The 16,628-nt window shown below is 43.6% G+C and overlaps 1 protein-coding gene across 12 annotated transcripts in view; it reads left to right on the top strand.

Annotated features, from left to right (window-relative positions):
* NEDD4L (NEDD4 like E3 ubiquitin protein ligase) overlaps window positions 1-16,628 on the top strand; it is a 311,310-nt gene that overhangs the window by 259,087 nt on the left and 35,595 nt on the right. For 9 of the 12 annotated variants that reach the window (XM_081149158.1, XM_081149157.1, XM_081149150.1 and 6 more), the window contains 5 exons: window positions 2,650-2,781; window positions 3,302-3,421; window positions 4,504-4,701; window positions 10,862-10,939; window positions 12,371-12,425. In XM_081149158.1, coding sequence (XP_081005284.1) covers window positions 2,650-2,781; window positions 3,302-3,421; window positions 4,504-4,701; window positions 10,862-10,939; window positions 12,371-12,425 — 583 coding nt within the window. The remainder of the gene's footprint in view (window positions 1-2,649; window positions 2,782-3,301; window positions 3,422-4,503; window positions 4,702-10,861; window positions 10,940-12,370; window positions 12,426-16,628) is intronic. The other 3 variants (XM_081149152.1, XM_081149156.1, XM_081149155.1) reach the window with 1 other exon arrangement.

Genomic DNA, 16,628 nt, shown 5'->3' with positions numbered 1-16,628 from the left:
TTCATTTTAATGAAATAAACAGAGCCGCTACGATGCTGTAGCGAAATGGCTGTTTGGCATTAGGAAACACGATAGTATATTCAAAGGAAAAGCTGTGGGATGTTAAATTAAGCTTACTAGCAGTTTTAACTTGTCTCTTGACTGATTAACTTGTGTCTTAAGGTAGAATGCAATGCACGTGTGTGTGCACACACACACACGCACTCTCACACACACAGGCAGTGGAAGTCGGACCGGCTCAGAGCTGGCCTGTCCGTGGTCTGCCTGTAGAAGCTGTCCTGCCCCTCCCTGGCTGTGGGTGGCGGGAGGCAGTGTTTTGAGTCACAAGTGGAGTCATCAGCACAGGTTGTTCTCCATGGTCATTTGGAAAGAAAGCTAAAAAGAGAACATTTTAATAACACCAGCTCGCATAAGTGGAACTAGATTATGGGTTACCAATTCAGTTCTCAATAGAAGGTACAATGGGCGTTTTAATCAAAATCTCTGCTACACTCCTGATTTTCCATATCTGTTTAGACCTATTCGCTGGACCTACAAAAATAACCTGGTTGCTGGAATACTGTGCTGGAAGTCACTCAGCTTTAGAACTCGATTCTGAGGTTACCCACGACATAGCCAGGCTATTCTAGTTTATCAGGCTGCTCATAAATACCCCGTCCAGGGGTGGTATAACTGTAAAACTATCCTTAAGGTTTCCAGAACAGAGTTTTCTGAGGGCCTGTCTCATTGCCTCGCCCCAAAAATAACTCAACGGGGAGCAAGAAAAGCAACAAATTCCATTTAGTACTTCATTTAGCCAAAGTATTTTTGGTCATCATATGACCAATAGTAGGTCAAAGCTTGATAGCACTTACTTTGCACACAGGCTAATGGACCACTAACTTAAGGTGCAACTTGGGTTCTAACTTGATTTAGCAGAGTCTTTTTTTTGTAGTGCCCAGGTAAGAAGTAGACTGGAAGTAGCTCTTTTCTGTTGTTGCCACAGCTAGAGGAGGAGGGAGGGAAGAACTTCAGGCTGTGGACAAATTCATCTGACTTAAATACTCATGGGAGGATCACGTCTGCGTGTTGGTGTTTTGTCCGCTCTAGTTGAATCCTGCACCTCGGTCCAGGACGCTGTATGGTCAGAGTCTTAGAATTAACCGTGGTGGGGCCTTCTGGACTTTATCTGGAGAAATGTCAAGGAAATAGTTGCAGTTTTAGCAGAAAGTTTTCTTGCCAGTAATCTTGCCTTGCCTGGTAAAAATGTTTTAGAAATAACCATTGAAGCAGCTGCTTCATGGTCTCAGTTAGTTTTTTCTCTGGAATGTGCTGTTGAGCTCAGGAAGTGGAATATGGAGCCTCATTAACCGAAGTCCCCGAATTACATGATAGTGTCCTTGAACATGCTAATCCAGGGTCCTGCAGAGGACTGGGGACTCTCTATGGGCCTTCTCAGCCAGGGTACATTGTTGATAATGCACAAAAGGTGGGATGAGCATGGGGAGAAGCTGGGCTAAGAGATCTACATCCTTGGCCTAATATCAAGAAAGTGACAGCTGGTAAAACATCTGGAGGGTGAGAAGGTCCTCATTAGGGAAGATGGTAGCCAGAAAGAAGTGGCTTCCTTTTATATCTCACATAATGTTTGGCCTCTCGCTTCTTTTACCTTCTCCTGGGAGCCTGGATAGCTGTGGTTAGCTTCTTGTTTCTGAGCCCCCCCCACCCTTAGAGTAGCACCCCTTTCACAGTTACGGATCTGATATGCAGCATCCATATATCTGGGACTTCCTCCTGAGACAGCGTTGACCTCAGATGTCCATCTCGGTGCCTCCTTGAGTCACTGAAACATCCTTGCTATTTCAGAGTCCTCCACCCCCGATTGCATTTCTCAGACTGCCTCTTACAAGCAGAAGTGTCTCAGGAATCCTTTTTCTATCTAATTTGGGCTGTCTAAATATAGCCACTCTATACTGGACATGTCTCTAAACCTGGAACCTGCCTGTGCTTCCTTCGCCCTGTAAAGAGACAAGCTCCTCATGGGCACGCAAGGGAAATGCAGCCTCGGCTACCAGGCTCTAGAATTCTGACCTCAGCTTGCCAGGTGACTTCCTGAGCTGGGGCAGCTGGGGGTCCTGGTCGGTCCTCTTGATTATATGCCACTGGTGTGAATGCAGAGCTCCTAGAGAAGGAGCTCTGTGTATTTTTTCTCTGAGAGAGACAATGTAAGGGCCCTAAACTCATGACAAATTTAGGAATAAGCTAGGAGAGTATCTCTGTGGCAGCTATATTGAGGGGAAAATATTCAAAGCATTCCTGTCATAGACAGTGACATTTGACAGTTTGAAATGCCTTTAAGCTCTACACAGTTTGACAGTAAAATTTAGTATCTAAAACAGATTGTTGTATTGGTCTCTTATCACATTAGTAACAACCTTTGCATTTAAGACTTCAGGGTGTTAGAACTGAGTTCTGTAAGATGTTGGACTCCATAGGGGTTCATTTCACAGTGGATTTGAAGCTACTGGAAATCTGTTTTTTGGACACTAATGTTTTGGGTACAAATAGAATTATCTTTGTCTAGAAAAAAAGTTATCTGAGTGAACATAACTTTATTAAACTTACCAGAAAACAACTGCATTAAGTAATAATGATTTCTTACACAAACAGCCATCAGTGGCCTATGTACACACCACGCCGGGCCTACCTTCAGGCTGGGAAGAAAGGAAAGATGCTAAGGGACGCACATACTATGTCAATCATAACAATCGAACCACCACTTGGACTCGGCCTATCATGCAGGTATGCAGATCTCCATACAACCGAAAATTGCAGGCAGCCGAAGCTGAAATATACATGAGCTCCATGTTGCTGATGTTTATGTCTTGTCCTGAGATCCTGTGTTTTAGAAATTTTGTTTTCCCACAAAGAAAATGCCTTATTTTAAGTATAATATATGCCTAAGGAAGAATTTGGTTCCCTAATCAGCCTGTCCCTAGATATATTATTTTTTAAATGTCACATGAAAGATATTTTCAAAGTAAGAGCCTGTGATAAAGTGTAATGCCTCTCCCAAGATGCACCCCCCCAGTGTTTCCTGAGACTCGTTTCCATGCTGGACCAGTGATTCATTTTTATTTCCCTTGAATGTGTTTCCCCACCCTTCCCCCTCCCCCATTATTATGTTTAATCATTTCCTCCATGCTTTAAATAGACCAGACCTCTCATTACTGCTGGCTGTGTTGTTGTTTGGGTCCACACTCCCAACCATACACACTGGGAGATCCTCACATGAAGCTAACTTGTTTTTGCTCCAACATAGCTTGCAGAAGATGGTGCATCTGGATCCGCCACAAACAGTAACAACCACCTAATCGAGCCTCAGATCCGCCGGCCTCGTAGCCTCAGTTCGCCAACAGTAACTTTATCTGCCCCACTGGAGGTGAGAAGGCTACTCATCTAACTGGGGTCACGTCTATCCTGTGACTTCTCATTCTCTCTTCTCTCTTAACTTGGACTTCGGTTTCACAGCCACCTTCCTGTCTGATCAGTCATTGTGTTCATGGTGAAGGGTATTCTTGTGCAGCCTTACTACATGCTTCTCTGTTCCGCCCAGCTCACATCCCTGGACTCTCGCCCGATTCTTATTCTCATGGGGTGACTTGTGCTGGACGTGCGGGCCCCTCTTTTCAGAACTTTTTCCATTCTTGTGTTTCTCTCCTCCTTGCCTGTTACCTCATTAGACATGCATAATAACTCTTTCAAATACCAGTGCTTATATTAAGTTTTAAATCATAGCTGTGGCTTTGATCATTTCTTTTCCTTTCGACTGTAGGGGCTGTCATTGTGTGGGCATACGTGTTTTTGATGCATATCTGCACCGCTAAGTCATTGCTGCGCATCTGCGTGTGCTCCTGTTCATGTGGTCTGAGTGCCATTGCTTAACATCACATGTCAAAGAGTTAGAGAAGCCAGAGCACAGACGTTCGAGTTTTAAACTTGACTGTGTCCTAGAGACAGCTGTGGGATTTGATTCTTTGTGCCCTGGGCCTAAGATGCTGATGAGTGGGAATGGATGATAGCTCTCTTCCAAACTGTGATATAAATGTCATGGGTAACCATACGAGTCCAGGAGGTTGTCTTTGATGACCTAGGGGTTTCTTTCTGTGCTCTGCAAGTTGTCAACCCATTCTTCATTAGCCTGTGAGCTCATTAGGAGCAGGGGCACTTTTTTCTCCACCCTCTGTAGAGTCTTCATTCAGAATTCTCAGTAGAGAACAGTATTTTTGGTATGTATCTAGTAGCTATCGAAGAATGGTGGTTTTAAGTAATTAATGTTGTGTGTTTAACCAATTAAAAAACTCTAAAGTTAGATTGATTCAAAGAAAACAAATGACAGAAATAGTTTTCTTAGGAGCTTCCCCTTGCCCCTCTCCAAAGAGGAGCGTTCGTGAGGCCCAGGTACATTGTGACGCATCTGAGGAGCGCGTGACGAGAGTTCTAATGCTCATTGTTATTCCTTAGGGTGCCAAGGACTCACCCATACGCCGGGCTGTGAAAGATACCCTTTCCAATCCACAGTCCCCACAGCCATCACCTTACAACTCCCCCAAACCACAACACAAAGTCACACAGAGCTTCCTGCCACCCGGCTGGGAAATGAGGATCGCGCCGAACGGCCGGCCCTTCTTCATTGACCATAACACAAAGACTACAACATGGGTAAGGCCGCTGCTTTTATTTGGCTCCGTTTTCATCGTGAGGTCTGGCGTTGGTTCCTTCATCCCCTCACTCCGTACTCATGGTTCTTGTAGAGAAATTTCACTGACACCCAACTTGTCCCCAGAGGGTCTTCTCAGCCTGCCGCGGGATTCCGCACGTGGGAGCGGGTGACAGACGGGCGCAGAGTCAGGGCCAGCTGTTGGCACCAGCTTGGATGCCTTTTCTCCAGGGCACTCCTGGAAAGCGATAGTTTTGACAGTTTACCGTATTTGGGGGGGAGGGGGAACAGTGCTCCATAGAGCAAGGATGTTGATGTTACTGCTTCACCTCTCCTGATGTTGTGATGGGAACTCTAATCTTTCTAAAAATAATTTTCCCTTCTCAGTTTCTCTTTGCATTTTTATTAACATTACCCATCTTTGTTTGATTTGTCCCTTTAGTTTGTACCGTTCACCTTGGAGTAGTATTTTACCCTTCTCTGCCGCATTTCACACCTTTAACTGTGGGGTCAGAGATGTACTGAAGGACCTTGGTTGTAAATGTGGTAGCTCTTGTTTCGTGAACATTTTGTCCAGTTTGACTTTCCACGTGCCCGAGTCATGCATGAGAAAGAACCTGTGTGTTGTGTGAACTTGGACGAGATGAAATAGTTTAAAAGTGAATGTGCATATCTTTATATTCCTCTGTCAGTTCGTGTTTTAGCTGAATCCGTGGTGGCTCATTTGAGGTAGCACATCTTTTTTTTAAGGGTGATATTTTTCTACTAATAACCTGTAGACCTGTGATTGAACTGAAATTGGCTCTCTTGTTTCTATTTCCCATGCTACAAAAGGTTCGTTTTTCTTCCTGTCCATTAGGTCCCCACTAATGGTCTGGGGACAGAGTTTAACTCAGTCCTCCTAGCGTCTGTGCTGCTTGCTTAGAACTGATGCGATGTGAAGGCTGGCTAAGTTTTGGGATTGTCGGTGGCCCTGGCTCCTTGATCTTGGATCAGCGGTGAACACATGCTTTAAATCCTCATTTCCAGTGAAGACACTGTGTGTCCAGTTGTGAGAACAGCAGTGTTGTGTTAATGAAGAGGGCTGGGCCACCATGACCTGGACTGTCATTTATATTTTGACCATGTTAATTCAGTCCCTTGAGAATTGGACAAGGTAGCCTAGATGGCTCTCTCTCAAATCCTATGAGTAGATCATGGTGCAGCACATCCCTGCGAGGACATTCTTGGCATGTGGGGCAGGACTGTGACGGTGCCTGTTACTGCAGGACACTTAACATCCTTGGTTCCTGCCACTGAATAACTACCGTTTCTCTCCCTCCCCCACCACAGTGACAACCAAAAATCTTATCTCGCATTTGCAAGCGCCCCTTAGTGAGAACTACTGTAAAAGTTCTTACTTTAAAGTAAAGGACTAGCCTGCCAGGTGGATTTATCGTTTAGATCCTGGTGACATTCATTAAACTCATAACTACCTCTAAGGCATATAATAACATGTAGCTTTGTTTGACTCACCTTTGAGTCTGCAGATCATATTACAGGTTTGGGGCCAAGATGAGAGTAAGAGGTAGGCAGGCAACTTTGGGGGAAACAGACTAATGGGGATTTGGTTTTTAAGTCTTTTTTTTCCTCGACGTAGAACCTGTGGCTGTCCTGCTTGAGTACCCAATTTTGCAAATCCTCAGCCAGGAATGGGAGCTCCAGGAATGGGTAAATAGTATAAAAGTAGGTGGATTAGTGTATGGAGCCACTGTGGCCTGCCAACATAAGCTTTGATTTTAGTAATCTGAACTAGCTTAGTAACCAAATCCCCTAACCTTTGCACAGCCTCCGCACCACAACTGCAGAGTAATTGCAGCTGGGCAGGTTTCCTTTTAAACAGCCTCAGCTTTGTTTACTGCCTGCATCATTGCCGAATGAAACCCAGTTTGAATTTCCAGTTGTCCCTTTCTACTCAGATGCTTGTTATTGACTGATTGATTTAAATTTTTAATTCCTTATAAAACAACATTCTTTTGCTGCTGCCATCGTCGAAAATCCTCACAGTAACAACTGGAAATTCCCCCAGTGATTCCCCTTCTTCACTCAACTCAGACAGGACGGGCTGGCCCAGCTGCTCTCTCTCCTTCCAAACAAAGGCCTGTACAGAACTCTCACTGTCGAAGGCATGTTCTACATTTCCTGTTGATTTGGACAAAAGATGGAGGAGGGATAGAGGGAACTGTAAAGATAATTTTCAGCTTAAAAATCTGTCTTGAGTTGGTTTGGCATTTGCTCCATTTTTTTAAAATTTTTAATCCGCACCCGAGGATATTTTTTCCATTGCTTTTCAGAGAGAGTGGAAGGGAGAAAGGAGAGAGAGAGAAACATCGATGTGAGAGAGACACATCGATTGGTTGCCTCCCACATGAGCCTTGAGGGGAATGGAGCCTGCAACTGAGGTACATGCCCTTGGCTGGAATCAAACCTGGGACCCTTCAGTCCGCGGGCCAGCACTCTAACCACTGAGCCAAACTGGATAAGGCTGGCTTCATTTTTTTTAAAAGAGAGAAAAAATGAGAGGCTGGCATGGCTTTTCTTAGATCTGAGCCCTGTAGTGAAAAAGGAAGGAAAGCTGGTGGGACAGGTGGAGACTAGTGAAAACAGTACTCCCGCCCCCCTCAGCCTGCGCGCTCTAGATTCCTGCACCAAACCAGAGCATGGAAAGGTCAGATCAACATTTCCCGTCTACATGCATAGGGGAAAGTTCCCGCTGATGTCCGTTTATAAAGCATGACCTGCTGTGAAAGCAGTGTGCCCGCTGCCCTTCTGGAATAACGTCTGAGACCCCAAGCTTGAAAGCCTGTCCACCATGCTCTCACCCCTTAGTGACACCTAGAAGAGGCATTGAACCCTGTCCATGTGAGGATTCCTTGTAGCCAGTCTCCCAGCCATTGCTTCACTTGTCCCCACCTGGGGCAGGCCACGGATGCCTGCTGGAGGCCAGCAGGTGACCAAGGAAAGATTATAAGAGGCCTTCAGTTTGTTGCTTTTGCTGAGGAAGCAGCTTGAAGCATGTTTATGTGAGTGTGTTTATGTCTCTTGCAGGACAAAGCATTGGCTTGTTTTGGTAGTGAAAAAGAGTTTACCTTAATGACCTTTCAGGTTTGTTTTCTACCTGGGTCCAAACTCATTGTAGCTGAGGCGTGGTTGTTGATCTCTTCTGGGATGGGGAAAAAAGCAGTTGTTTTTTGAACCCGTGAGCATTCCCTTGTTTTATATATAACGATTCTGCTAGGAAACCTTTTTGGTTTTTAAAGAGATGTTGATCTTTGCATTCTGTTTAAAACCCCTTTCAACTGTATTGAGAGAAACAAATGGGAAATACTGAAATAAATGTGAAATGGGAGTGTTCTTACTGTGCTGAGAGGACAGAGAGAGACAGTGGAGCATGCTTCTTCGTATTTTATTTATTTAGATTCTTATCATTTGAGCCTCATTAGTGTTCCAGCTGTTGGCATCCCTGAAGTTGTCATGATCATCTGGAGCCTTGGCTGCCCTCCACCTGTGCCATCAGCTTGGGAGTGCCCGCCTCCTTGGTTGTTCAGGGGATTCAGTGGGGAAGGGGGGTTCAATGTGCCCCCTAGACTTAGCCTTCAGAGCTTGAGGGAGTGCAGCTGCTGCCGTTATTTTTATTCTTGTTGGTATAATCAAATATGACCCCTAAGGCCCACCAGCCCTCACATTCTTTGGATTCTGGGTTTCTATGCAAGGCCATTATAGCAGACCCATGAAATTGAGTTTATTTTATACTTTGTGCTCCCCCGCCCCCAGCCCCTACCCACTGGCACTTTAATTTCAGCTTTTATTTTCCCCCCTTTAAATCACCAGCTTTTTACCAAAAGGGCTGGTTGTCTTTCACCATGGCCTGTGTGTGGGATTCCAAGGCATGGCTGGCCTTGCGTGGAGTGTTGGAAGGCCCTGTCTTCCTTCATGTCATAGCGGCCTCAGCTTGCTCTAAACCTTCCCAGTCGGGGTCTGTGTTCCCAGGGGTCCCCCATGGTTGTGATTTTAACTGGGCCAGCTCAGAGTTAGCAGCGAGTGGGTAGCTTTTGTGGAGTTCTGTGCTCTGTAAGTTTTTCCTTGGTCACAATGAACCCATCATAAATGTTTCCAGAATGTCAGCTGTTCAGAGTTTCTAAATCCTAAATCTGTTTAATTTATCTGTTTACACTGTATGTGTTCCAATAATCTACAGAATGCTGGGCCTGTTTTGTGCCTTTACTTATCCTTTTTAAAAGCATACCAGTGAAGTTCAGAGTCAATATCCATCATGATTAATTTCTTCAATTAAAAGTTTGCTATAGCCCCGCTGGCTTGGCTCAGCGGTTGAGCATCGATCGACCTAGGATCCAGGAGATCGCAGTTCAATTCCTGGTCAGGGTACATGCCCGGATTGCGGGCTCAATCCCGAGTCAGGGGCATGCAGGAGGCAGCCAATCATTGATGACTCTCTCATCATTGATGACTCTCTCATCATTGATGTTTCTGTCTCTCTCCCTCTCCCTTCCTCTGTCTGAAATCAATAAAGATATATTTTTAAAAATTTTTTAAAAAGTGCTATAGCTAACAGAAAGCAACGCTTAGTTTTATTTTTTTCTGATTTTTTTTTTTTTAATTCTTGCCAATTTCAAAAATCTATTGCTTTGTTATAATCCAGTAATTCTAATGGTTTAAACTATTGACTGGGAAAAAACTTTTAACAGCTTTTTTGAGATTTGATTCACATACAATTGAGCCCGGTCAGGCGTGGCTCAGCGGTTGAGCGTTGACCTAGGATCCAGGCGATGGGGGTTCGATTCCCGGTCAGGGCACATGCCCGGGTTGCGGGCTTGATCCCCAGTCTGGGGCGTGCAGGAGGCAGCCGATCAATGACTCTCTCATCATTGATGTTTCTGTCTCTCTCTCCCCCTCTCCCTTCCTCTCTCTGAAATCAATAAAGATATATTTATAAAATAAAAAATATATATATGTACAATTGAATGGGTTTTAGACAAACATTGAACAAAGTTGTGCAGCCATCACCATAGCCAGTTGTAGAACACTCTCATCAGCCCCAAAGGAAACCCCATATCCATTAGTAGTCACAAAGTAACTTTTATGAAAGGATTTTTTTTAAATCGGGCTTATTTGATTGACATTCTGTTATTCTGAGTTTTATTGTTTGTTTTCTAATCTTTGGCGTTTAAAATATGAATTCTCTTAGTTACCTTGCATATTTATTGGGTCTCTATAAGTAAGGGGCAGCTCCCAGACTCAGGATCAGAACCTCTGCACAAGTTCTTGCTCTTTTTGAAACTCAGTTTCCCCATCTAGAGAAATGGAGATCATGTACCCAACTTCCTAACAGCGTGGTTGCAAGATCATACGTCTGACTATACTTTGTCAATTATAAAGCATGACCAAAGATGTCAGACTATGTGTTCCTCTTTTGTTGGTTCTCTTTGGTATCTTAAGAAGCAGGCCTTTTGCAAACTTGTAAGTATTAAGGTACACGTGAGAATCTAATCTGTGGACCTCGAGAATCTCAGTCCAGTTGTATAGTAGGGATGTGACTCTGATGAAGCCAGGGACAGCTCCTGACCTGACAGTCAGACCAGATTCAGGTTCCCTGCTCTACCTAGTTCAGCAAAGAGTGGGAGGGAGAAGATGGGAAGTCCAGTGCGGATGGAGAGGCTATTCCAGTGGTACTGGGCCAGCTACCCTCACCCGCAGCTCTGGATCCATAGGGAGATTACACAGCAGGTCCTCACTCGCTCTTCTGTGGAGTGGAGCCGCCTCTGCTGGCACCTTTTATTCTGGTTTCCATAGTAACATCACTGCTGGGTCCCGCTTCCTCTTCACCTGCTCAAGGTCTTGGGAAAACGTTAACGGTTTATTTAAATATTCTTACTCTCCTTCTTTCACCAAGGCCAAGGAGGAAGAGTGGAGTCTTTTCTGAGAGATGGTCAGCCCGTCTTCCTGGTCAAAGATGGGACCCTGCCCTCCCCCGAGCAGGCAGGAGTGTGGATTGTGCATGGGCACCCTGGTTGCCATGGAACATCAGCTCCAGAAGGGGAGGAGCCCACAACAGCACACAGATGCCACCCTTAACGCGTTCTGCCTTTTACATTTTTCTTGCAGGAAGATCCGCGCCTGAAATTTCCAGTACATTTGCGATCAAAGGCACCTTTAAACCCCAATGACCTTGGCCCTCTTCCTGTGAGTACACTGGAGACACATGGACAAGTCTGAAAATGTTCATTCATTTATCTGCCCAGTATTGATGGAGAGGCGCTGGGACCTCTTTCTCCAGACTTAGCCCATTGGTCTATAATTTCTTACTAGAATTGGGTGTGTGGCTGAATTCTAATAGTACATAAAATTCATACAACAGCCAGTATGTATAAAAGAGGTTTCTGAATTGCTAGCTTCCGTGGAAGGTAGACCTTGTAACTAGGATGTAGGAGGCGTTCTTTACAGGTGGCCAATTTAAGCAGCACACAGTTTATTTTGTAGCATAGCAACCATAAGTCCTGCCCATAATGTTGATTTAGTCAATAGGAACAAAAACATTAAAAACGATGGGAGAAAAAGGCATAGGTACTCACAGAAGGTTTTTGTAAGTCATCTTGCCTGCAGATATCCTAAGTTTTCTTCCCTGGTTGATGGCTGTTTATAAATCTAATTTTTTATCAGTTCTCTGGAAGCCTGAATGGGATTAAGCTATTTACTCCAAATTGGATTTTGAATGAAAATTTCACCATATGTCTTCTTCAACCCACCCTCAATGGAAGAAAAAAAAAAAAAGTCTTTCAGGGGCAGGAGCAGGAAGGTGGGGAGGAGACTCTAAGAATATTTTTAAATGAAGGGCACTAGGAATTTTTTGGTTGTTTTTTCCCAAGCATAAGAACCTTCTCTATTGCCTGGTGTGTGGTATATTATGGCAAAATTTGAAGCTAGGAAGGCTAGGATTCCATCTTTATTCATTAGGTTATACAAATATCCCTCACTCTCCAAATTTGCCTGGCTCTAGGCCTAGGTGCAAGAGCCCAGAATGTGTCTAGAGAGTAAGTTTCAAAAGGGAGTGATTGCATGTAGTCTGGACCTGTTAGGTTCCTGAGTTTCAAATAGCCAGTAGGCACAGTTCAGACAAGGAGAACATACCAGCCCTCTGTTGAAAAGATTATCCAAGCCTGTTTGGTTCCTGAGTTTGAACAGTGAGAGTTCACAGCAGAGAAGGGCAAGTATTAGACTCTTCAAGCAGCAATGACATGAATTAAAGCATCTGTCTCCAATATTTTCATGTTAACCTTCCTCCTCCCTTTAGTACTCAGTAAATATCTATTCAATTAAATGAGCTGTTCATCCCCCAAATCAACTCTTCTGTGGGATGCTGAAGTTTCCCATTGAATCTTTTGAAATAACCTGTTTCCTGTTCATGTGTGAACGCATCCAAGACAATGGAGCGTGTGTGCTTAAAATAGATGTTATGGAGGGTTAACTTGAAATGTCTGTGGCTTACTCTTAAATGTGAAAATGTACCCTGGGAGGGAAGAGTAAGAAAGTGTCCTCGAGTGTCGGAATTTTGCCTTTGATCTTGGACGGCTAATTTTTGTGTTCTTTCTCTTTCCCTCTTTCCCCTGATACTAGCCCGGTTGGGAAGAAAGAATTCACTTGGATGGCCGAACATTTTATATTGATCATAGTAAGTAGGCGCTCTTATGGACACACAGGGATTGCAGGTAAAGGGAGGGGAAGGGTATTTCAAATATTAGAGTGAAAGCTTTGTTATTTTACTCTTTGTCTAGGCAGCCAGGTGTTATGTGGAGAGAATGGCACCAGAGACTCAGTGCCCTCGGACGGTACTGTGCCTTCCCCCCACGTTTGCTGTCAAGTAGCCCAGCAAGCTTTCACCCAATTTGATCTTGCGACCTATTAACTTTTTTTTTAATTTAAGAACTATTTTTTGGTTGATGACCCTTTGACTTTTGCGCTTTTAATAAATACACTCTGGTAATAGAAAATAAGATTAGAAGTGACAATTGAGTCCAAAATCTATGTGTGCGCAGTGCTTGACGCAGCCTACGTGTGTTTTAAACACCGCCTTCATGGTCTCAGGGCGAGGGGCCCATTCTGACTTATTTTCTATTCATAGCATGTTTCCTTGCACCCAACACACTAATATATATGCAGTTCTTTTCTTGAAAATGTGGTATATTTGCTGTAGACATTTGCTGCAGCACCTATGAAAAAATGTGTGGTTTCTCATTTCAACTAAAACTAATAAGGTTTGCTTTTAGCCAGCTTTTTTTTTCTTTCTTGAAGTGACATGTTCTCTATATTTACATATCCCTTACAACTTCTGAAAATGTATATGAAAAAGAAGTCTTTAAATAGATTCAAAGTTCAAATCATACATGCAGTTTGGTGGTGTTTTGCCCTTTGTTGGCATTTGCTTCATAAAAGTAAGTCTACACCTGGTTTCCCCAGCTTCACGTTGTCTTAACTCATCACATTGATTAGTTAAGCACATTGATGAGCCAATTGCTGGGAAGCTTGGCCGTGATGGGTCTTGTCACTATCTCTTAGTCTTTAGTGCCTCTCCCAGGTGTTATGAAGCGACCGAGTGCATCGTAGATGGACCTTCGCTTTCTGGCATGGGCACTGAGGGCTTATTATAAATTGAATTCAGCAAGAAGCCCAACAATTCAGAATCAAACCCAAAGTAGAAGTCCTTGCTGTATTTAGGGGTATGGGCTACCCTTTGGTTTAAATTAGATACGTCAGGGTATAGAGACCTAGTTTTTGTCTTTGACCAGTAAAAATACTATTTACTTTCCAGGATTTTACAGTGAGCATAAAATTGCTGCCATAAATGCTTTAAAATATGTGTTTTCTTTAATATACTATTTACCATTTTCTTAGCACAATCTGCTAAAAGAGTAGAAGGGTCATATCTCTTTTTTTACCATTAAAAACAAAAAACAGGTCCCCCCCCCCGTTTTTTATACCTTAAATTTTAGTTTTCAAAGATAGGTACAAAAAATAATGATTTTATTAAAACAAGGTCTTATCTGGTAATTCAGCCTCAGTCTGCTACATACAGAATATTTCACACAACACTATGCCTGTGTCCTGGCTGGTGATCTTCAGGTGAACCTGAAGAAAACTTTATAAATGTTCCTAATGTACTGTGAGGACCCCAAAACAAAAGAAACTGTTGCAAACAGCCATCCTAATGTACATTAGAAATAATAAAAATCATGTTCTAGTGGCATGTATAGAACTAGTACATAGAACTAGTAAAATAGGTAGTAGATGCTTTGGAAATCAGTAAAGTTGGTTCATGGAAGGTCTGTGGTGACAGTGTTAGGAAGTTAATGTCCTTGGTCAGAAAGGGGAAAGAATTTGCCCCAAGAAGCAGCAGCACCTGCAGCCTCAGGCTTTCCTCCCTCCTGTGTGCTGGGAGGCAGAGAGGGTAGTTACTTGATAAATGCCTGGGCAGTTCCTTAATCCTAATCAGTCCACCAGTCCTCTAAGCACTACATTCCTCATCTTTCTTGCCAGAACAGAGAGCACATGGGAGGCCTCTCTTTCCTGAGATTACAGTTTGCCTTTGCTTAACCATACTGAAAGTTTCTCTTAACCTTTAGTGTATATAAGTTAGGCCAGAAACAGTGTAAGAAAAAGGTCTGTTTATGAGAACCTCATTAGCCTTTAATACAACATTTCTGCTGTTTCTCCTAATTTGTCAAGGTTTACTCAACGGAAAGTGATAAAGGGGTACCTAGGAATGAAACAGAATTCAATTCATATCCCCTTTCCCCAAAATACAGTTTATGTAAAGTACAGAAAAACCTCTCTTTTTAAGAGGCTTTATCAACCTGATAGGTATGCCCCAAAATGGGTTAAATTACCTGGTGGTAACATTTAGGGATTTCCTTACCTTCCAAATGAACTTCTCTTTCTAAACAGTTTTCCCGCATCTGATTTCTAGCAAAACTTCAGCATCTCATTTTGCTGTTACAGGACAGAAACCAGGCCATCCTTACATATGCCATTTACTAGGAAAGCAATCCCCTTGTGAGTCATTCAGAGCCATCCTTTCTTCCACCGTCTCTGGGACAGGTGACTGCAGTCTGAATGGCAAGGACAGCAGTGCTCTTCTCTTGTAAATAATTAGGTTATTTATTTTCTGCTTCATAATTTCTTGAGACGTTAGACAGTTTTAAGATTAATTTCACCAACTTAAAGATTTAATTTCAGAAGAGATAATGCTCAGTATGAATCTTCTTTTTAGATACCTTGATTTATTTGGTTGACGTTTATCGAATAGCTCCTGTGTCTCAAGCCCGGTGCAAAAGGTTAAGGCAAGGTCTTGAATTGAATCTCTGCCTCTCTTAGGAATTGTGTAATTCCTCTTAAAGACTAGATATGCCCAGCAGCTGAGTCATTGGCCACAGGTATTGTCTATACAAAGCTAGAAGAGAAAATTAAATTCCAGTGATGCTGTAAAATCCTGTTTTGGTCTGTTCTGCCGACAGCCTTAGCAAACCAGTTAATAGCTAAATTGACTGAGTTTCTCATGCTTCTCCTTCATTCTTGTCCCTTTATTTGAAAAATGTCTCAAAGAAAAAAAAGCAAGTTTAGATTTTAAAAGTCTAGGGGAAAAGTGGATAACTGGCCACCATACATTCATATATGGACAGTACTTGGCCGCAAAATTGGTCTTCGTGCTAACCACACAGAAACACATAGTTCTGAGAGCTTAGGCAACTTCAAAGGAACTTTGTTTTTACCATCAGCTTCATTTGGTCATTAAAAAAATAAGATGTTAGGCTCCTGTTACATGCTAGGAAATGTGTTAAAAGGTGGATAGGAGGCTGCAGAGAGGAACAACACACAGTCCCTGTCCCTGAGGGACTTACGTTCTAGCAGGAGGTACCAGGGGGTATTTTAAGTGTTGGATTAGAGGAAGGGACACTTATTAATGTAGAAGCAAAAGAGGCAAAGAGTGTACCTGCTTGCCAGGTGGCAGGCGCCAGGGGTGGGGGGAGCTGCAGGAGGACCTTACGGAAAGGATCACTTTTCAGACAGATCCCAAATGATGAGTAAGGCTGGTCGGGCGCGCCCAGTGACAAGTGATTCCAGCAGGGAGAAGATGTGTAGGTGCATGAAGCTGTGCAGGTGGGGCCACGCTGAGAAAGGCGGCAAGGTTGCCCGTGGCCAGAGGAGGCGGGCATGGCACGCACGTCAAGTTCAAGGGGTTCTTCCAGATGTGGGAACTCGGTGCCTTCTGCAGGCAGGAGGGAGCTCCTGAGGGATTTTCCAGAGGAAGTGACAATGGTCAGATTTATTCTTTAGAAAGATCCTTTTGGCAGAGCTATGAAGGGAGCTTTGACCAGGGTTAAAAGACTGAGGCCAGGGAAACCTGGAGAACAGTCCAGGGAAAAGATGAGCGCTCAGAAGGAGGTGGGGACAGTTTAGTGACCGCCAGAGGTAAATGACAAGGGAGGAGAAAGGATGTGTCAAGATTCTGGGTTTGAACAGTGACTGGGTTGTGATGCTGTTCATCGGGAATACAGGATTTCATGAACAGTTTTGGTGTTGGAAGATGATGGGTTTGGCTTTGATAGCTGGGTTGAGGTACTATGGGGAATCCAGGTGCACATGTCAAGGGTGGAGCTTGAAGTTCAGGTGGACTGAAGATTTGGGAGATGTCATGTACAGGTAGTCATGAATTTATTTTCTGCTTTGATGATAATACCCAGCCCTTATGATTCTAGTCCAAGGCAGTTATTACTCGGCTCTGTTCATTTCCACATTTTGGTTTTCTTTCCAATTGTTCTTCATCACAGTAGCAACTTGTACTTTTCAAAATCTCCTGTTTTCAAGGTAAGGGATCCCC

Source organism: Miniopterus schreibersii (genome assembly GCF_964146895.1).
Source record: "Miniopterus schreibersii genome assembly, chromosome: 10".
Classification (NCBI taxonomy): Eukaryota; Metazoa; Chordata; class Mammalia; order Chiroptera; family Miniopteridae; genus Miniopterus; species Miniopterus schreibersii.
The sequence above is the reverse complement of the archived record's forward strand: the minus strand, read 5'-3'. Positions and strand labels throughout refer to the sequence as shown.